The sequence below is a fragment of the Enhydra lutris genome, unplaced genomic scaffold, assembly GCF_002288905.1.
Source record: "Enhydra lutris kenyoni isolate GAN:26980312 unplaced genomic scaffold, ASM228890v2 scaffoldscaffold73, whole genome shotgun sequence".
Classification (NCBI taxonomy): Eukaryota; Metazoa; Chordata; class Mammalia; order Carnivora; family Mustelidae; genus Enhydra; species Enhydra lutris.
In genome coordinates this window covers 2,082,408-2,103,699 of record NW_019154157.1, presented here as the reverse complement: position 1 = coordinate 2,103,699, position 21,292 = coordinate 2,082,408, and the positions used below count along the sequence as shown (strand labels likewise).

The following is a 21,292-nucleotide window of genomic DNA, read 5'->3' as shown; positions in this document are numbered from 1 at the left end:
GAGAAATATAAGGTTTGGAGAAGTCTAGAAGCTCCTTTAAAAATCATCTAATCCTTGCCGGGGTGGGGGGGGGATGGGGGGGGGGGGGGGGTAGGAAGCGAGTGGTGGGCTTATGGACATTGGGGAAGGTATGTGCTATGGTGAGTGCTGTGAAGTGTGTAAACCTGGCGATTCACAGACCTGTACCCCTGGGGCTAATAATACACTATATGTTAATTAAAAAAAATCTAATCTTTTTTTCCATAGACACTTGGTAATAGTTGGTAAGCTAGTGAGGAGGAAAACCCTTTGGGATATAAAGGAGAGTATCTAGAGGAATGTTAATCATACTGTTAGTCTTGTTGGTACTCACTTCATTAAGGTGTGATCTTTTCCCTTTTGGTTGATCCCTACCAGTTGCTGCCCTGCCCCTCTGCTTCCTGCTTTATCCTGGGACAAGTGGGATTTATACACCTGACCTGCCAGTTCCCAGGGAGCACAGCAGTTACCATACAAGTTGTTTTGTGCTGCACTGAACTGGCTGGGTTTTGTTCCTGGTTCTCATTGTCTAGTGGAACATGAGAAGCATCAAAGATTTTTCTCAAATGAAAGGATTGGGTCTGTGCATGTTGGTTCAGGCTAGGCTTTATGGTCTCATGAGCTTTCAGTACCTGGAATTTTCTCACCACTTTGAAGTCTGAAAAGGGCTAGTTTGCAGAAACCCAGTTCTTAGACCAAGATTAAGGTGAACATTAGTGTCTTGTGAGAAATGCGCTGGCACTGAGCTGGGGTACCAGGCTGAGCCCTTCCACTGAATAACTGTGTAGTTTTAGGCAAGTCCTAACTTGTCTGAGGCTGCATATGATAATAAAAATGCAACTGGTCTGGTAGTTTCAGAACTTGGATTTGAGCCCCTCTTGGACCAGCTTTCTGATGGTTAGGCAACTCAAGTTTCCTTCTTCAAATCCATTTTTCTTTCAGAAAAATAGAAAGACTGGACTAGAGTAGATGATTTTTAAGGGCCCTTCTAGCCTTACCTTCCTGTCATCCTACTGCCTGCCCCAGTAGATTCAGAGATTATTTGAGGGCCACATCACCAATTATTAAGGCGGGGGAGAGAAGTGTGTATAAGCTGAATATATGTATGTATTTTTTAACTAAATATATTTTATGCCAGGACTCAAAAGATCCTGAAGGTGAGAACCTTAGTAATGAGCCATTTATTGTAATTCTCACCCTCTTTGCATTGCACACATATAACTTCTTAAAAGCAACAAATTGCAATAAGAACTGTGAAATTTTCTGATTATTAAACTCCTAATAAGGGCCCCTTATTGTTTTGAGGCTGCTGGGGACATTTAATTTGTCAAACTCCTTTTCTGGCCTCTGACAATCAGTAGGCACGGTTGATAAGTCTGCAAATATGAGAAGTAAATATTGTAGAAGTAGAGGGTGAAGGTCCTGGTGCAATGAGGTATTTTCCTAGATGAAATATTTTCCAGGCAGACTGGACTCTGGATTGGTCTTTCACTGGGCCTCACAGTAATCTCCAGGACTTTGTATTATTATATTTCTCTTGCATTCCTTAGAATAAAGGTCATAAAAGGGTTGGGGCACCTGACTGGCTCAGTTGGGGGAGGATGCAGGTCTTGATATTAGGGTTGTGAGTTTAAGCCCCACGTTGGGTATAGAGCCTACTTAAAAAAAACAAAGTTGTAAGAGAGTTAAGATCATCAACTTTCAGGGCTGTAGAGAGCTGAAGAAGCCAAGAGTTTTCTTTTAAAGAGTATGTGGGCTTGAGAAGCTGAAGGCTTTGGGTGAATATTCTTGCTCGGGTACTTTTTTTTTTTTTTTTTAAGATTTTATTTATTTACTTGACAGACAGAGATCACAAGTAGGCAGAGAGGCAGGCAGAGAGGGGGAAGCAGACTCCCCGCTGAGCAGAGAGCCTGATGCGGGACTCGATCCCAGGACCCTGAGATCATGACCTGAGCTGAAGGCAGAGGCTTAAAACCACTGAGCCACCCAGGCGCCCCTCTTGCTCAGGTACTTACCTGAAAAACAGTGTGAATGCTCAACAGAAAAACTGAGTCTTGTGCATCTACATGTGACTTTACCCGTAGGTAGTTAACCTGAGAGCCCAAACCCTTATTCAATGAAATCATTCCTCTGACTATTGAAGTTTATCTTTGGAAATTACCTTTAGAGTTGGCAGTTGGTCCAGCTTTTCAGTTGGATTTGCCACACAAAGGAGTGTCTGTTCTGCATCAGGTTTTATGCTAGGCTCAGATTTGAAGATGGTCAAGATGCAGCCTTTATCCCTTAGATCTTGGAGTGGGGATGGAGAACAGAGAGAGGGAGGGAATGAAACATAATGAACTATAATCACAAAACAAATGATATAAAGCAGGTATAGACAAAGTGAAAAAAGTCCCCCTCTGGGGGACCATCAAAGAAGGATAGAAGTTTGATTAAGGAAAGAGACAGTAAAGTATCTTAAACACCCAATAGCTTGAGATGTGAATGTCAGTATGCAAGAACAAGAATGTGTGCAGCAGAAACAGAAAATAGATCAAGATGTGATTAGTGGGGTGCCTGGGTGGTGGCCTCTGCCTTGGGCTCGGGTCATGGTCTCAGGGTCCTGGGATCGAGGCCCGCATCAGGCTCTCTGCTCAGCAGGGAGCCTGCTTCCCTTTCTCTCTTTGCCTGCCTCTCTGCCTACTTGTGATCTCTCTTTCTGTCACATAAATAAATAAAATCTTTAAAAAAAAAAAGGATGTGATTAGAGCATCCCTTTGTAACGGATGTGAGAAATAAAGGTTCTTTGGAGCCACGTTGTAGAGGGCCATTCATTCCTTTAATATTAGACTACACCCTTCTCTCATACCCTCCTGGTTCCACCTTCCAAATGTCTCTCCGGTCCTTTCCTGTCCTTCACCACAGTCTGAGTTCAGGTCTTTCATTTCTTTTCCCTGTCTACAGCACAGTCTTAGCTGGCTCACCCAGACTTCCCAGTGTCTACAGAAGAAAGGCTCAACTGTTTCATATGGCACTCCTGTTCTAGAGTCTATCCTATCCCATCTCTCAGAAAATGTGCACTTTCTGTTATCTCTACCACTACTCCCTTCTCCATTGGCTCCTTCTAGTTATTATTTATATTAGTTCAAGTCTTTCCCATTAAAAAAAAAAAATCTGGACCCTGTTTTCTGCTTGAGCTACCACCCTTCTCCCCTTCGCAGCTACACATATTAAAACGTTATCTACACATCACTGCCCTCATTTCCTCACTTCCCACTTACTGCAATCTGACTTCTGCCCCCACCATTTCTCTGAAACTGTCTCACTGAGGGTCAAAGTGACCACTTATTGCTAAATTGAATGGACACACTTTAGTCATTCTTTCAGCAAATATTTATTCCATGCCAACTATGTGTCGTGTTGGGAAAGAGCAGCAAAAGAGAAAGAGATTTAACCTAGATATATATTTTTAAAGATTTTACCTATTCTTTTGACAGAGAGAGAACACAAGGAGGGGAAGTGACAGGCAGAGGGAGAGGGAGAAGCAGGCTCCTCACTGAGCAGACAGCTTGAGGTGGAGCTCAATCCCAGGACCCTGGGAGCATGACCTAAGCCAAAGGCAGTCTGGAGTTGTGCCCCTAGAGCTTAGCACAGAGCAGGTGCTAAATAAGTGTTGGTGGATGGCTTTGGGTTTCTCAAGACAAGAAAGGGCAGGTTCTGTAGGGTGTGTCAATAACAAGTTATCTTAAATATCCTCATAGTGGAAAGTCCTGATCATTTTTGAATTTTGTAAATAGCCAGAAGTCATTCAGGGCCAAGATGCTGAATTGTTGAGTAAGTGGGTGGTCAAGTTAGAGACCATTCCTTTGGGTTAAAAAATAAAAATTAGAAACAAGATGTGGCTTAAAATAATGAGATTTGCTGGGGATAGAACAAAATAGTTCACAAACTGACCTAAAAACCCTTCCCTTTAAGAGTTCCAAAAACGTTTCAAACCTGTACCTCTATAACTTGGAAGATTCATTTGGACGTCTGTCTTCATTGAAAACCTTCTTACAGGGGTGCCTGGGTGGCTCAGTTGTTAAGCATCTGCCTTCGGCTCAGGTCATGATCCCAGGGTCCTGGGATCGAGTCCCATATTGGGCTCCCTGCTCAGCAGGGGAGTCTGCTGCTCCCTCTCCTTTTGCCTCTCCCCATTCCACTTGTGTTCTCTCTCACTGGCTCTGCACTCTATCTCTTTCTCTCTCTCTCTCTCTCAAATAAATAAATAAATAAATAAATAATTTTAAAAAGAAAAGAAAACCTTACAAATTCATTGCTTGTGCTCTATCCATAACCCAATTTGAGTAAGTCTCTCAGACTTTGTACCTTTGAGTTTGTGAGGATAGTAGTGCATTCTCTGGGTCACTGCCACCCAAAAAACCAAAAAGGCCCCTCTTGAGAGTCTGAGATTTAGATTCATGTGGTGATGGGCATATATGTCTTACCGCTGTGGAACTGGAGGAGAGGAACTGGTGGGTCAAGGTTTTAAAGCCTTCTGCCAGCTTGTTTAAGCTGCCTGTGTCCTGGCTGTCGCAGAATGCTGCTGAGCAATCTTGAAGTGTCTGGAGCTGGGCATTGTCTATTCATGACCCCTGTGCCTGTGAAACAGGGTTCAGTGACTGTCACCGTGCCTGTGGCAGTCTGGAGTTACCCAGAGAGAACAAAGCTGCATACACGGAGCATACAAGGGAGTTTTGTAACAACCTTGTCCTGCTTTCTAGGGCTGATTCAGGTACCACAGCTTGATCTCAGCTGCCTTCTTTATTTCAAGAAGTTGGTATCTGAGCCACAGCAGGGATATTGTGTTTTGTCCTTTTTGGAGGGACATGGATTCACTCTGTGTTACTGCGCATGCTAACCTCCCAGCCTACACAGCCCTTCCCCATCTTTACTCAGCCTCAAGCAAATCTTCTCCATTCTTCAAGGTTTAGCTCAAATATTAGCTTCCCTTACAAAGACTTTCTTGACTTCGCTAAGTGGAATGAGCAGGAATCAACATGGTAGAGTGAGTGGAAAGAGCATGGACTTTAGTATGAGCTGGGCCTGAGTTGGAATGCTGGATCTGCTGCTTGGCCTGACACCCCCTAGCCCTGGGTTTCAAGTCTCCCACCCCTAGAATAAATTTAATACCTGTTTCACAGGATTGTTTTGAGAATTAAATGAGATTGGGTCTCTGAAAGCACCTAGCACAAGCCTTGGTATATAGGAAGTGTTCATTAAATGTTCTTTCCCTTCTATACCCATAACTTCTTTCTCCAAACTAAAATAACACTTTGCTTCTAACTCTGCAATAACATGTAAGGGAAAAATTACAATGTGGGAGGAGGATTCCTCTTCAGTGGATTTGCTCCTTGAAGATCAGAGATGATGTTATCCAGGAGTCTCCAACATAGAGCTTGGAGAGGACCCACGGGTCCAGTAAGAGGACCCATGATGTTGGTTGAATGAATGAGCTCCTGGACTCAGTGATGGAATATCTATACAACCAGGGCTTTTGAGGAATAGGAAAAGGCAATAACATGTTTAACCCAGAGAAGTTTTTCTGGGTGCTGACTGGGAATAGTCATAGGAAGGCCTGACCCTGAAGAGAAAGAGACCTTGTTCATTTTATCTACTCAGAGCTATAATAAGCAAGGGCTGAAATTCTAGGAAAAGGCAGGTTTTGTTTCTGTGGAAAAAAGGAACAATCAGAACATTTCTAGAAGATGGAATGAGACTCACCTTTTTTTTTTAAATTAACGTATAATGTATTATTTGCTTCAGGGGTACAGGTCTGTGAATCCTCAGTCTTACACAGTTCACAGCACTCACCATAGCACATACCCTCCCCAATGTCCATAACCCAGCCACCCTATCTCTTTCCCCCACCCCCCAGCAACCCTCAGTTTGTTGCATGAGATTAAGAGTCTGTTATGGTTTGTCTTCCTCTCCGGTCCCATCTTGTTTCATTTTTCACACTCCCTTCCCCCCACGACGCCCTGCCCTGCCTCTCAAACTCAAATTCCTCATATCAGAGAGATCATATGATAATTGTCTTTCTCTGATTGACTTATTTCAGTTAGCATAATATCCACTAGTTCCTTCCACGTCGTTGTAAATGGCAAGATTTCATCTTTTGATGGCTGCATAGTATTCCTGTGTGTGTGTGTGTGTGTGTGTACACATTTTCTTTAACCATTCATCTGTTGGTGGACATCTAGGTTCTTTCCATAGTTTGGCTATTGTGGACATTGCTGCTATAAACATTCAGGTGCACATGCCCCTTCAGATCACTACATTTGTATCTTTAGGGTAAATACCCATTAGTGCAATTGCTGGGTCGTAGGGTAGCTCTATTTTCAACTTTTTGAGGAACCTCCATGCTGTTTTCCAGAGTGGCTACACCAGCTTGCATTTCCACCAACAGTGTAAGAAGGTTCCCCTTTCTCTGCATCCTTGCCATCTGTCATTTCCTGACTTGTGAATTTTAGCCTTTCTGACTGGTGTGAGGTAGCATCTCACTGTGGTTTGATTTCTATTTCCCTGATGCTAAGTGATGTTGAGCGCTTTTGCATGTGACTCAGCTTTTAAGGCCATGAATTCCTGTCCCTGGGGAGATGAGCAGGCTGGATAAGTGCTTCCCAGAGAACTTGTGGAAGGGGGAATTATGCATTTATCAGAGCACTGGCCAGCCCTTTCATTTTAAGTCCATTAATTCCGTCTTACTCTGCACGATAAGAATCCCGTCCCGTACCTCCTGCTACTCTGGGCCTCTAAACTCCCTGGTTTTGTGTGCAGGTGAAGAAACCTGGAAGTGTCGGGGCTGTGGGGACCATGTCTCTCCAAGCCAGAGGCGGTACAGGACTGTCAACGAAGCCTGGCACAGCTCTTGCTTCCGGTAAGTGGGTCTGTCCTCCTGTCTTTGCCAGTGTACTATAGGCCAGCCACTACTTCATGTTCTGGAAAATAAAAAAACACGTTTCTGACTTGAGAGTTCCCATTTTGGTGTAGGTTGAGGGGAGAGGGAGGGACGTGCCAAGGAAGAGCACGTGAGCAAATGTCTGGTGTGAAAGTGAAAGAGTCACAAATGGGCTGGGTACAGCTAGAAGTAGGGTGAAGCGGTGGGAACAGGTTCTCCAAGGTGTCCCAGCACCACCCTCACTTTACAAATGAGGAAACTGAGACCCAGAAAGACACAGAAAGAATGAGTTTCCCACAGCTACACTACTCATTATGCAGGTGCCTCAAGGGTTGTTTTTAGTGCAGTTGGCAGAGTCAGCCCTTCACTGCAGGATGCCTCCCTAGTTTCCTGCTTTTTGTTATTTAATTTTATTTTAGCTCTTAGATTATTGTTTGAAGGCAGCTCTGTTTCTTAAAAATAACAACAGAGACTTTAAAGTTGGATTTGTTCCTGTTGTCTGAGACTCAGTTTTCTCATCAGGAAAACACGGATGTTAAAAATTTATCTCATAGACTTGTTGAGATCGAATGAAATCATATATGCCAAGGGCCCAGCTCATGGTAGGCACCCACTGAATGGTTATTTCTTTCCCCTGTGAGACTGGAATCTTCAAGAGTGGGAGCCTGTCTGCATTCTCCAAAACATAAAACAGTGCCTGGCCTACAGTCATTCTACACTGGAGGCTGGGTGGGCATGTGTGCCCACGTGGTCTGAAGAGGTAGGGCTGTTGCTCACATCTTTAGAATGAGACAGACTGTAGACAGGCACCAAGTGCTGTAGATTCCAACTCCCACACACAGTTCATGTTACAAAGCATCCCCCATGCTGATATCAAGTAATGTAATTGACCTTTAAGCACTTGCCTCCACCCAGGAACCATGTGGGGGGTTTGGCCTGGAGAGCTCTGGCCTCTGGAAGAGTTGGGGAGGAACTGCATTTTTCTGCCCTTTCAGCTCAAACTCTGGGCTCTCCAGTCTTCTCTGTGGATCTAATTGCTTTGATTCATTCTTCCTTTTACCCTCAGGGAAGTTGATTCTTAGTAAGGAGTGGAGCAAAAATGTCAGAAATATAAGGGACCAACAGATAAAGCCTTTGACTTGCCCTTTCATTTAGAGCTGAAGCGAATCCTAATGAGTTTTTAGGCCAGGGCTCACCTTGGCACCTAACCCATATAGTCATATTTATTCCTGCTCTTTTCCTATTTGTGTTAACATTTTCTTTTTCTTTTCTTTTCTTTCTTTCTTTCTTTCTTTTTATTTATTTGAGAGAATGGGAGAGAGATAGAGCATGAGAAAGGGGAGGGTCAGAGGGAGAAGCAGACTCCCTGCTGAGCAGGGAGCCGGGGACTCCAGGATCATGACCTGAGCCAAAGGCAGTCCCTTAACCAACTGAGCCACCCAGGTGCCCTTTGTTAATATTTTCTATCCAGAATAACCAGGACAGAGTAGAACAAGTTAATTTTTGGGATTTCTGGATTCTCTGAACACTAAAGAAATTCAGAACCAGAAGGGACCATCTATTGTGTGATCTAACCCTTCATATCACAGTTGAGAGGCTTGAAACCAGCAAGACAAAAAGAGTTACAAAGACAGGTCATGGATGACCAGAGTTGACCTTAGAACTGAAGTCGGGGCGCCTGGGTGGCTCAGTTGTTAAGCATCTGCCTTCAGCTCAGGTCATGATAGATCAGGTCCTGGGATCGCGCCTGCATCAGGCTCCCTGCTCAGTGGGGAGCCTGCATCAGGCTCCCTGCTCAGTGGGGAGCCTGCTTCTCCCTCTCCCGCTCCCCTTGCTTATGTTCCCTCTCTGTCTCTCACTGTCAAATAAATAAATAAAATCTTTTTTAAAAAAAGAAAAAAGAACTGAAGTCTTAGGTCCAATTAGATGCTAGTTTGTTAGGGAACGTGTGTGTGTGTGTGTGTGTGTGTGTCAGAGTGGGGGGTAGAGAGAAAAACATATACGCACATACATGTTCAGAAAAAAGTGAGGTACGTGATCCTGGTGGATGAGTGCAGGTTCTTGAATGAGACTGTCTGGTTTCAAATCCTGGCTTTGCAATTTATTAACTGTCCTTGGGTGACTGCCCTGAGTATTAGGCAGGCATCTATAAAATGGAGATACGTACTCATCCCACAGGCTGTCAGGGAGGATTAAATGTGATAATCTATATAAAGTGCTCAGCATAGCATCTGACACATAGAACTCCCCTAATATTCAGTAGCTGTCACTTTACATTATATTTTGAGTGTGTCTGTATACACCTACGTGCATGCATTTATTTCTCTTAATACACACCCATTGGTCTTCTAATGTGGAGCCTCAGAGATTAAGGTTAACTTTGAACTACCCTGGCACAGTTACACCAAAGATCATGCCTGTGGGGAAGTAGAGCATCTGGGGTAGGTCTCCTAGTTACATCTTTGTCTCAAGGACAGAGTCTCTCTAATCCAGCTCTATTGAAAGAGCGCATTTCCTGACTCCTGAGCTTTCCCACAAAAACTGAATGACATGAAGTCCTCAGACAGAGCCTGGTAATTTGCCCTGGGGAGACAGACTGCTTTGGAGCCAAATGACTTTTGCCCAGATTGGAGAAAGATCTACAGGGCTGGGAACAACTGTATCTGACCCCAGAAATAACCTGGTTATAAGAATCATGAGGCATCAGCTGAATGTCTTTTAAATTCTCTGATAAATTCAGTGTCTAGGCACAGTGTCTAGGTTCTGCTAAAAGCAGGACCTTCTTCCCTGCATGGTACCCAAAGAAATTCATTTTTCATGACTCCCTTCCAGCCTCGCTCTTACCCAGTTGAGTAAGTTACAATAAAGGAAATGACTTTTCTTTTCCCCTTCCCCCACACCTTTGTTTTTCTAGTTACAGGGTGGAGCTGGGTATTCAATGGAGAAATTGCTGGGGTTTGGCCCGAACTCTCCTCCCTTTACCTTCTCCTTATATTACCCCATCCCTCTCATCTGTAGCTGGTCCGTAATCCTGTCTCTGATAAGCTACCGCCAGATTCTCAGGTGCCTGGGACAATAGGAAGTCACTGAAGGCTGGAACCTGGGACTGTACAGCAGAGGCCAGCTGACAGCCTCCTGGAAGTAGCATAGTCTGGTGCAGTTGGGCACCTGGCCAGGATCCTTCTGATACTGGATGCTTGTCTGAGTAGCCCTCCTGCCTCTTCTCCACAGCCTTCCCAACAGGCCTATTTGGACTCTTATGTACCTCTGGCCTTCCCTTGCCCTGAGCAGTGCCACTGGTTCTAGAATTGGGGCCATTCTCTCGGAAGCTCTCTGGATCTGGTTTTCCTCTCCATGAAGGAGGCAAAGAAGGCAACCAGACTGCATGTTGTTTGTAGCTGAGGTTAAAGTATAGACCTGGCATGTTTTTTAATGGTGACTTGGCATGTCGGAAAACCAAAGAAACTTGACAAGTTTTCTGATGATTGTCCTTTAACCCTCATCAAAAGTGCTTAGCTAAGGAGGAGGGGTAGTGGAAAAAGGGAAAACTGCCTCTATTAATTCATCTTTATCGCCCTTACCTGAGACTCTCTAGCTTGACCTGGTTCCTAAGGACATTATCAGAGGGAAAATACTGAAGTATTTTCCATACTTAAGGCTCCTGGGAACATTTCAGACCTCTTTTCATGGGAACATGAGCACAGACTCTTTGAGTTTTCTCTTTTTGAGAAGTGATTTCTAATGCCTATGCTCTGGAAAAGGAATAATACAAATATAAAGCTGTTATTTTATCGGGCAACAGATCACTTCTGCTAAATTTGTGACTTCAGGGTAGGTGAAAATAAGCAGCCAGAGACTGTGGTGTGATGGGCTGGTGACAATAGGATAGCTTCTGTGATGCTGAAAGCCATGGTCATTTTCTTAACCCGCACCCCAACCTCAACAAGCGTAGTACATCATAATTATAGTAAGGCTACCATTTATTGAGTGTTTACTATGTACCAGACACTGTCCTAAGCATTTCACATTTGTATCATCTAACTTAATTCTTTTTTTCGTTTTTTAAAGATTTTTTTAATTTATGTATTTGACAGACACAGATCACAAGTAGGCAGAAAGGCAGGCAGAGAGAGAGGGGGAAGCAGGCTCCCTGCTGAGCAGAGAGCCCCATGTGGGGCTCGATCCCAGGACCCTGAGATCATGACCTGAGCCAGAGGCAGGGGCTTTTATCCACTGAGCCACCCAGGCACCACATAACTTAATTCTTATAACAATGTAATAACTATAGTACTGGTCATACTTATTTTACAAATAGAGAAATGAAGTTTACTTGCTCACAGTCACAGAGCTAGTAAGTAGCATAGCTGAGATTTGAATCCAGGCATTCTAACTCCTTGCTTACAAGAGTCTTTGCATTCCTGAATATGGTCATGTCATTTAACCTCCCTGAAGCTCAGTTTCCTCTTCTGTAGCTTCAGAATAAAATATACTCACCCTGCCTGTCACACACTGGTGGTGTCAGATAACACTGAAAGGTACTGGTTCAAAGGCTTTATGAACTCTCAAGTGTCAAATAAAAGTGCCGTTAGGTTTCTCCTGGGTCTCTGGCTCCTGGCATGGGAGTTCATGGAGCAACCCTGCCCTCTGCTGTTGTAATTTTGATGTTGCTCCTGCATTTATGGACCCAAGCCTTTGATTTTAGTTTGCTTATTTGTCTAGTTTATCTCTAAGGAAACAGCCAGCCAGCAACTCATTAAGGCTGGCAGTTAAACAGGGGACTGGGGCGTGCCTGACAGAGGACAAACACCTGGGCCTTCCTCTGCCCACACAAGGGAGTCCAGCATGAACACAGAGTGGGACTCCTAGCATATAGCAGCAGTATGTGACCTTCAACATGCCTTAATACTGCTCTGTTCCTTGGGAAGAGAGAACGAAGATCCCAAAGAAGCCCTACAGCTACTGACTGGGGCAGAGATGAAGAGGAGTAGAGTGGAGCCAGGGATGGATGACAGACATTTATTAAGCATTGTATTGTGAGTTTCACTTAGATTATCTGATTCAACCCTTACAATAACCCTACAACCCCATTTTACACAAAACAGCAAGTTCAGAAAGGTAGAAGAACTTGCTCAGGGTCACACACATTTGAACTCAGGTCTCCCTGGCTCTGAAGAGGATCCTCTTAACACTGGGACGCCCCAGAAGGAATAGTAGACTTGGAGTCAGAGAAGCTGGATTTGAATCTTAGCTGAGCCAGGCTGGTGGTATAACTGTGGGCAAGTTCCTTTGTCATTGTGAGCTTTAGTTTCTCATCTATAAGATGTGGTAAAAGTAGGGGCACCTGGGTGGCTCAGTCAGTTAAGTGTTTGCCTTTGGCTTAGGTCATGCTCCCAGGGTCCTGGGATCGAGTTCCACAGGGGCCTCTCTGCTCATCGGAGAGCCTGCTTCTTCCTTTCCCTCTGCCTGCCACTCCCCCTGCTTGTGCTTGCTCTCTCTCTCTGTCTCTGTCAAATAAATAAATAAATCAAAATTTTTTTTAAGTTAAAAAAAAGATGTGGTAAAGGTAATCTACCTCATGAAGAAGTTGTGAGGATCAAAGAGGTGATGGATAAGAAAGCACTCTGAAAACTGGAGGATGGTATGTTGTAAAGGGTTAGCAGCAAGCTGCACATGGCAACTTTGTGCTGCTTACATTAGCAGTTCGCTTATAATTTTGAGCATCATTTGCTATATTAAAGTCACCAAATTAGATGATGCTGGGGATACAGATTTAACATAGTGGCCTCGTCTCATAACTGACTCCCTCAGACAGCTAAAGAACAGGTCATAATATGGAGCATTTCTAATAATGGGCTCTAGTCTGGCTTCCATTCTCATTCCCCTGAAACAGCGTTCCCTTGGTAAGTTTCCAGAGGACAGTCACATTGGTCCATTCACTGGCTGCTGTTCAGGCTTCATATTATATGACCTCCCAAATTGCACTAGAGGTTGTAGAGACAAGTGAATGAGTTTGGAGTCAGCCTGGTTGGGTTTTCCTCCTAGTTTATCTTGAGTCAGCTGACTTTGAGTTTCTTTGCCAGTTTTCTCACCTAGAAAAGGGGAAGAGAAATGCTTCCTACCTCAAAAGGTTGTGCTGATTAAATTTGATCATGTATTCAAAGCCCTTCACACAGTACCTGGCCATATTGGGATTTAATAGATGTTAGCATTTATTATTATTGTCTTTGTCACTCTTGAAACCCTTGGCCTCCATGACATTCCATACTGTCCTGGTTTCCACCCCCATACACATTCTTCTGGTCATTCCAGTTTGCTTATCCTCTATCTGGCTCTGAAATGTTACTGTTTCTCTAGGCACATTCTGTTTCTCCCCAGGCAATCTCACTCACACCTTGGCTTCTGTTGTCCTCCACACTCTGATGACCCCGAAATTCATATCTACAGTCTGAACCGTTCTACTGGGCTCTAGTCTTGTCTGTCTTGCTGTCAACTTCCCCTGCCCATTTGAGTGTCTTCCAGACATCTCAGACACAGCTGGACTTTTAGTCTCCTCCCAAAACTGGCTTCTCTTCAATATAACCTGTCCTGTTTAATGGCACAACCATCCATCCCTCTGCCTAAGTCAGAACCTGGAAGTGCTTCTTGATAGCTCTTCTCTCTTATCCCATATCCACACCTGTCAGTTTTTTGTTCAGATTATATAAATATATTTTTAAAGATTATTTATTTATTTATTTGACAGACAGAGATCACAAGCAGGCAGAGAGGCTGGCAGAGAGGGGGGGGGAGCAGGCTCCCCACTGAGCAGAGAGCCCGATTTGGGGCTCAATCTCAATCCCAGGACCCTGGGATCATGACCCGAGCCGAAGGCAGAGGCCTTAACCCACTGAGCCACGTAGGCACCCCTCCAGATTATATTTTGAATGCGTCCATGTCTTTCCATTTCTCCTACCACCACCATGTTCAGGCTACCATCATGTCTCACCTGGATAATTGCAGTAGCCTTCTAATTGTGCAGTCACTCACACTACCCAATCCATTCTCCACAAAGTGGCCAGAGTGAATGACCTTAAAAAAAAATCGTTTTTTTTCACACTGCTGTCTCCCCATCCTTATATATCTCCATGACTTGGATAAAGACCAGTCCTTAATGTGGCCTACAAAGCCCCTTGTGGTCTGGCCTCTCCACAACTTCCTGCTCTCTCTATTCCAGTCTCACTGCTTTTCTTCACAGGGCCCAGAATACACTCTGCTTCCTTCTGACAGGCCCTTGTTCCTGCTCTTCTCTCTGTGTGGAATGTCCTCACTCCCTTTTGGCCTAATTAACTCCTCCTCAACCTTCAGATCTTTACTTGGATGTCTCAGGGAGATAGTAATAGAATAGGTCATGGCCCCTCTTCTGTGCTTTCACAGACCATCTGTTTGAAGCTTTTTTTGTGGTTTTAACTTTACATTTATTCATTTGATCATCTCCTTAATGATATCCTGAGACCTCTAATATTCTATAAGTGTAACCTAGTCATGGACCATGAGACATTTTGCCCCCCATTGTGTCACCACTGAGCACATCATTGGTATGGGGGAGATATTTGTCATATGAATTGCCAGGGGTGGCCAAGAGATATGATGTAAGTGAGGCTTTTCCCTGCCCTTCTCCATATCCTTCCCTTAGCAGCCACTGTGGCTGCAGTTACTGTAAGTGGCAGAGAGGAGTAGGTTCCAGAGATTGGGTTGTTTTGGAAAATTGCCTGCAAGTGTCCAGGCGAGAAGTTAAAGCTTTGTCTTCTTCCCCTAAGGAGATAAGGATGACCCAGAGTTATACTTCTTTGTAGGTACTGGCCAGACAGGAACAAACACTGGAGAGAAAAGCAGTAGAGGGAAGAATGAGTTCAACTACTGTAGATGAAACAAATTTGAATTGAAATCTGACAAATTTCATAAGTTTGTTTGTTTGTTTGTTTGTTTAGTGGGGGAGAGAGGGATAGAGAGAGAGAATCTTATGCAGGCTCTATACCCAACACAGAGCCAAACATGGGGCTTAATCCCACAACCCTGAGATTATGACCTGAGCCCAAATCAAGAGCCATATGCTTACCTGACTGAGCCATCCAGGTGCCACTATATTTTAATGTACTAGGGAGAGAGAGAAAATGAGGAAAGTGCATGGGGGGAGGAGGGACAGATGGAGAGAGAGTCTTAAGCAGACTCCATGGTGAGCATGGAGCCCAACATGAGGCTCAATCTCAGGACCCCAATATCAGAACCTGAGCTGAAACCAAGAGTCAGACACTTAAATTACTGTGCCACCCAGGTACCCCATTTATTTGTTTTTTAACATTTTATTTATTTATTTTAAGTATTTTATTTATTGGAATGAGAGAAAGCATGAGCAGGGGGGAGGAACAGAGGGAGAGGGAGAAGCGGACTCCACAAAGCAGGGAGCCTGATGTGGGGCTTATCCCAGGACCCCAAGATTATGACCTGAGCGAAGGCAGACACTTAACTAACTGAGCCACCCAGGTGCCCCTGTTTTTTATATATTTTAGAAATCTTTGAAGGATAGCATTAGCTAAAGATATACGTAAGTAGAGTGTGGAAAAAATGGAATACTTACAAAGTATCTTTTACTTATGGGTAATTTTTGGTAGGGAGTGGGTTAATAGGTTGGTGATTCTCCAAGAAGTTAGAAATGAAATTTGTCTTCTGGAGGTTAAATACTTAGATCTACATGTAATAGGAGTGTCGTGTGGTCATTAAGAGCACAGACTCTAGAACCAGATTGCTTGGGTTCAGATCCTGATTCTGTCATATTTATTAGTTGTGCACGCTGGACAAGTTACTTACCCCTTCTGTGCTTCATTTCTTCATCTATCTTTTTTTAAGATTTTATTTATTTATTCAGCAAAGAGAGAGACAGCGAGAGAGGGAACACAAGCAGGGGGAGTGGGAGAGGGAGAAGCAAGCTTCCCGCTGAGCAGGGAGCCTGATGTGGGGCTCAATCCCAGGACACGGGGAACATGAGTTGAGCCAAAGGCAGCTGCTTAACTACTGAGTCACCCAGGTGCCCAAATTTCTTCATCTATAATATGGAGATACTAACCTTCTGCCTAGTTTCTAATGTTATCATGGAGGGGTAAATGAAGGAAGTCCTGTGTAGTATTAGGTAGGAGTAGGGCCTCACAGGGAGTGAGCACTCATGAGTGTTAGCCATTTATTACTAGCTACTAGGGAGCCACATGTCTCTCAAAGCTGAATAATATGTGAATCGGTGATTGTTAAGTATCTGAAGAAGTAATGCTATTTTTTCCATTAAAAATTGTTGAAGACCCCTGGGTGGCTCAGTTGGTTAAGCCTCTGCCTTTGGCTCAGGTCATGATCCTGGGGTCCTGGGATCAAGTCCCACATTGGAATCCCAGCTCAGTGGGGAGCCTGCTTCTCCCTCTCTCTCTGCCCCTCCCCCTGCTCGTGCTCTCTCTCCTACGCTCTATCTCAAATAAATAAATAAATAAATAATGTTTTAAAAAATGAGTTAAAATCCAGTGAAGTATTGAGTGGCCAGATAAAAATATTGAATCTGGATTTGGTCACCAGTGATCAGCCAGTCAACCTTTTTCTGACCACAACCCTTCCCTGTGTCTTCAGTATTGGCCTACTGTTGTGCAATTTTTTTTTTTTTAAACCTAAATCCTTCCTTTTACAGAGAAAGAAATTGAAGCCCAGAAAGGTTTAATGGCTTGCCTCAGATCACATAGCAAGTCTATTTTTAGCCAGGTCAAATTATCAGGTCTTCTCTTTCAGGCCAGGGTTCTTTTCCTGGCATCACCTGGAGATTTATTAAGGTATCCAAAGCATTTATTTTCCAGTGCAGCCAGGAGAAGAATGTCTATGTAAACACAGTTTTGGACACTGAATGTTGGACATTAAGTTGTATCACAGAGCAACAGTAGATGATTATTTATAGGGGGGTCACAACCTCATTCTTAAGTGCTTGTAGCCCATACAGGCAAATTTCAGCTGATAAAATGACCAGCTCAGTCTCTACTGTTGCCTGAGGATGAAGGCATAGTTTGCTGTTTGTGAACACTAACTGGCCAGCAAACTTCAAGTGGGCATATCTGCAGCCAGTGTAGACTTGAGACATTCAAGGAGACAAACTGACCACTAAAGACCAGCACTGTCTTTGGTGTTTTAGGCTTTATGTTCCATTTATTGTGACCCTCTGGTTGCTTCAACACCTCTGATAACTCTTCACTGCCTGTGGGTGACTCTTTCACCTGATAGACCTACCTCTTAGTGATTTGCCCTAGCCCTCTCCCACCATCCCAGCCTCCCCTCTGATCACCTTTCACATGTGCCCTGCTCTGCAGCTTAGGGACCATACTGTGTTACGCCTCAGTGCATTTGCACATGTTGTTCCATCAGGCTGGAATACCTCTTGTCTGCCTGGTAATCAGCCTTTAGATTCACCTGATACATCTTGTCCCCTGTGGAAGAGCCTCACCAAATCCACCCTGAACCTTCCCCACCAAACAGAGGAGCCTTTCTCCTTTGTTATTCTCATACCTCCGTTATAGTTCTGTTGGTATTTATTTACACATCTAACATCACTCCAGGTCTGGAGCCATATCTAGTTCGTCTTTGTATCCCAGAGCTTAGCAGAGGGCCCAGAGCATAGTGAGTACTCAGTGTTTGTTAGGCAAATGATGTTTTTGTCGAATGACCACCTTTCTCTTTGGACATGTGGATGAGCCCTTTCGGTATGCATCATCACCATCTCTTTGCTCTGCAGTTTTCTCCTAAGCGAGAGCTTTCCTTGTGAAGTGGGAGCATGGAGACATGGGCAGACCTCTGCCTATAAATGTCATTACAAAGCCTAAAACCATCAAAGCTCAAGGGATGGCATGGCTTCTGTACTGTGGCAGCTAATTTGCCTTGTATTTTTCCCCCAAAGGCTAATAGAATCCCTTTTCCCTTGGGCAGTACTGGAGGGGTGCTAACAAATGCTCTTTCTCCACATTCATCACTATTACCAGGAAAAACTTCCCAAGTACCTCAAACCATATTTGAAGACAGTTTTCTTCTCTCTGTCAGTCATCTTCTGTTCATACCTTCCTGAGACTGCTCTGTAGTGATCCAGCTTAGATTGGAGGGGCTCGACTGGGCCCCCCTCAATAGTACTGACTCTTACAGTGTCATCAGCTGTTTCTGAAATTGGCTGATGTCAGCTCTTGTGTTTTGTCTCAGTTCCAGAGGTGGCCTTGCATGAGATGACCCTATATGCTGGAGCCATCTTTTCCCACTGTACCCTGAATGCCACTATAATGTCACTGAAGAAAAAAGAGAGGCAGCTACTGTGGGGTTACAACTGAGTAAGAACAATACAAGGAAGGTGAAAGTCCACAGTGAGCCAAGGCTTTACAAAATGTCAGCCTCCAAACATTTATTTTTTAAGCTCAGTCCACAATAAGAAGGTGAACAACCTATCTGAATCGTTTCCTCATTTGTAGCCAGGGGTAATAATGACCTATCCTGCTTGCCTCTCAAAGTTAATGAATGAATTAGAGAAGAATGAAATCAAATGGAAGAGCCCATAGGAAAGAGTAAAGTAGTGGATTCAGTCTTCAGTGTGCATCAGAAACACTGGGGCTTGTTTAAAATGCTGATTCTTGGGCTCAGTCTAAGCAGTTCTTACTATAGGCTTCGGGTAAGGCTCTGGAGTCTTCACTGTCAACAAGTTGCCCCCAGGAGTCTGATGCTGCTGTTCTCTCAACCACATTTCAGAAATACCCTGCAAATCAAATAGCAAGTGTAAAATAGTTATTTGAGGCAACTTTACTGTCTTGGATCTGGAATCCAAGGACTTGGGTTAAATCCCAGCTCTGCCAATTCCTAGACCCATGACCTCAAATCACAGCCTTCTCTGTGAACTTAGTTCTTCATATGTAAAAAGGAGATGGCAACCTCAACTTCACAAAGTTTTGAGAATTAAGTGAAAGCATATATGAGCAAGCCTATCTCAGTGCCTAACTCATGGAACTTAGTCAGTGTTTTGCAGAGTATCCACAACTTCTGGAATGTGGTGTCATGTTAACAAACACCCAGCAAAAGATAATCCTTGGCATCCGTCTTAAGTGTCATGGAAATCTGGATAGAACCTTAGAGATTTAGTCCAATCCTTTGATTTACAGCTCATCAACTTGAAACTAGGAAGGGAGGATGGGAAGCCCAAGATGCATGAGGGTACCCAATCACATGAAATGTGTTTAGTTTTTAGACAGAAAATTATTTCCCAGTATACTGAAAAAAAAAAAATGAAAAATCTTTGTGACATAGTAGCGGAACCACTATTTGTAACTTTTTGGAGAAACCTGGTAGAATGGGGGCAGTACCCAAGTATAATGATTATTTGATCCACACCTGCCATGTACCAGGGATCTATTAAAATAGGTGGAAATGGCTAACTGGCTCAGTCTTCAAAAAGGAGGAAAAAGAAGTCCTGGAAAAAGCAAACTCATAATCCTTTTGACGTGACTCCCTCATCAAATCCTAATGGAATTCTGTGGAATTTTGCAGATGATAGACTAGGTGGACAGGGAGCACTTAGAAAAGAGCCGATCACTAGGATTCAGCAGTAGTGAATAAGTCATGACGTCATGTTTTCACTGGGTTGAAAGTCATGAGACCCTCTCTTGATTGCCACAAGGCTTTTGTTAAACTCTTTCATGATCCTGACAGTATGAATATGGGCAGGAGACCTAGAAAAATCAGATGCAGGAATTCAACACACCCAGCAGTTTGGGTCTCTATACTGGAGAGGTGGGATTCCTAAACACCTTGCTAGGTAGAGCTCACGTTGAGGAAAGGCATGGCATTTGAGGTCAGCAAGGCTTTAATCTCAGTGTTGCACTTCCCAGCAGTATCCTTGGATGAATCACCTAACATCTCTGGGCTTCCCTTACCCGGTCTGTGCTATAGGTAGTCCTCATGAGGTTGTTTAGATGGTGAGTATAAAAACCCTCTGGAAACTGAAAAAGCATTATAAACATTAGTTAACATTGTCATTCTACTACTGTAGTTGCTCATAAGGCGGTTCCTGAGTCATATGTTTCGTAGTGGCCATCTCTGGATGCAGGGTGAGCCTGGTATGGGCCTCGTGTAGTTTGATCTGATACTAGACAGATACAGGCTCAGAGCCCTTCCTGCGTGTGGTGCTTAGGGACACATCATGGGAACTCTTCCCAGAGGAGATTGAGTGCTCTGGTGAAGTTAGACATGGAAAAAGGAGGAGACAGCCACCAGCCTGAAGATGGAGGAGACTTTGGGAGGAGCTAAGACAGCAAAGGCTTGGGCAAGCCTATGTCACTGGGTGAGGAAGTGGAATGGGGCAGGAGGTGGCCAGAGCCATGACCCTGCTGGGGAAGCTGAAGAAAGAACCCCAGGAGGGGTGCCTGGGTGGCTCAGTCAGTAAAGCATATGACTCTTGATTTCAGCTCAGGGCATGATCTCAGGGTTGTGGGATCAGGCTTCTTATCAGTGGGGAGTCTGGTTCTCTCCCTCTTCTTCTCCCTCTCCCCCTCCTCCCCACTCTTGTGCATGTACTCCCTCCCTCTCTCAAATAAATAAATAAATCTTAAAAAAAAAAAAAAGAAAAAAAGGAAGAAAGAGCCCCGGGAGTCTTCAGTGCAGTGCACCCAGGCAGGCTTTGTCTTTGGACAAGAGCACTAGGAAAAAAGTGTAAGGAGGTGTTTGTTCTAAATCTTGGGACTTCTTTTGGTTGTTATCCATTTATCTTTTTTTTTTTTTTAAGATTTTATTTATTTATTTATTTGACAAGGAGAGAGAGACAGTGAGAGAGGGGGCACAAGCAGGGGGAGTGGGGGAGAGAGAAGCAGGCTTCCCACTGAACAGGGAGCCTAATGCGGGACTGGACCCCATGACCCCTGGACCATGATCCAAGCCAAAGGCAGACACTCAACGACTGAGCCAGGCGCCCCTCCACTTATCATTTTATTTATTTTTTTTGGGGGGGGGGATTCTATTTATTTATTTGACAGAGAGAGATCACAAGCAGGCAGAGAGGCAGGCAGAGAGAAGGAAGCAGGCTCCCCGCCGAGCAGAGAGCCCGACGCGGGGCTCGATCCCAGGACCTGAGATCATGACCTGAGCCGAAAGCAAATACTTTAACCCACTGAGCCACCCAGGCACCCCCCACTTATCATTTTAAAAAGCAGCACTTAAGGGACGCCTGGGTGGCTCAGTGGGTTAGGCCACTGCCTTCGGCTCAGGTCATGATCCTGGGGTCCTGGGATCGAGTCCCTGCCGAGCAAGGAGCCCGATGCGGGACTCGATCCCAGG

At 44.3% G+C, this 21,292-nt stretch overlaps 1 protein-coding gene across 1 annotated transcript in view; it reads left to right on the top strand.

Annotated features, from left to right (window-relative positions):
• Positions 1-21,292, top strand: part of LOC111160080 (LIM domain kinase 2) — a 60,637-nt gene that overhangs the window by 5,008 nt on the left and 34,337 nt on the right. The window contains exon 2 of the mRNA XM_022522897.1: positions 6,817-6,916. Within this exon, the coding sequence (XP_022378605.1) occupies positions 6,817-6,916 (100 nt within the window). The remainder of the gene's footprint in view (positions 1-6,816; positions 6,917-21,292) is intronic.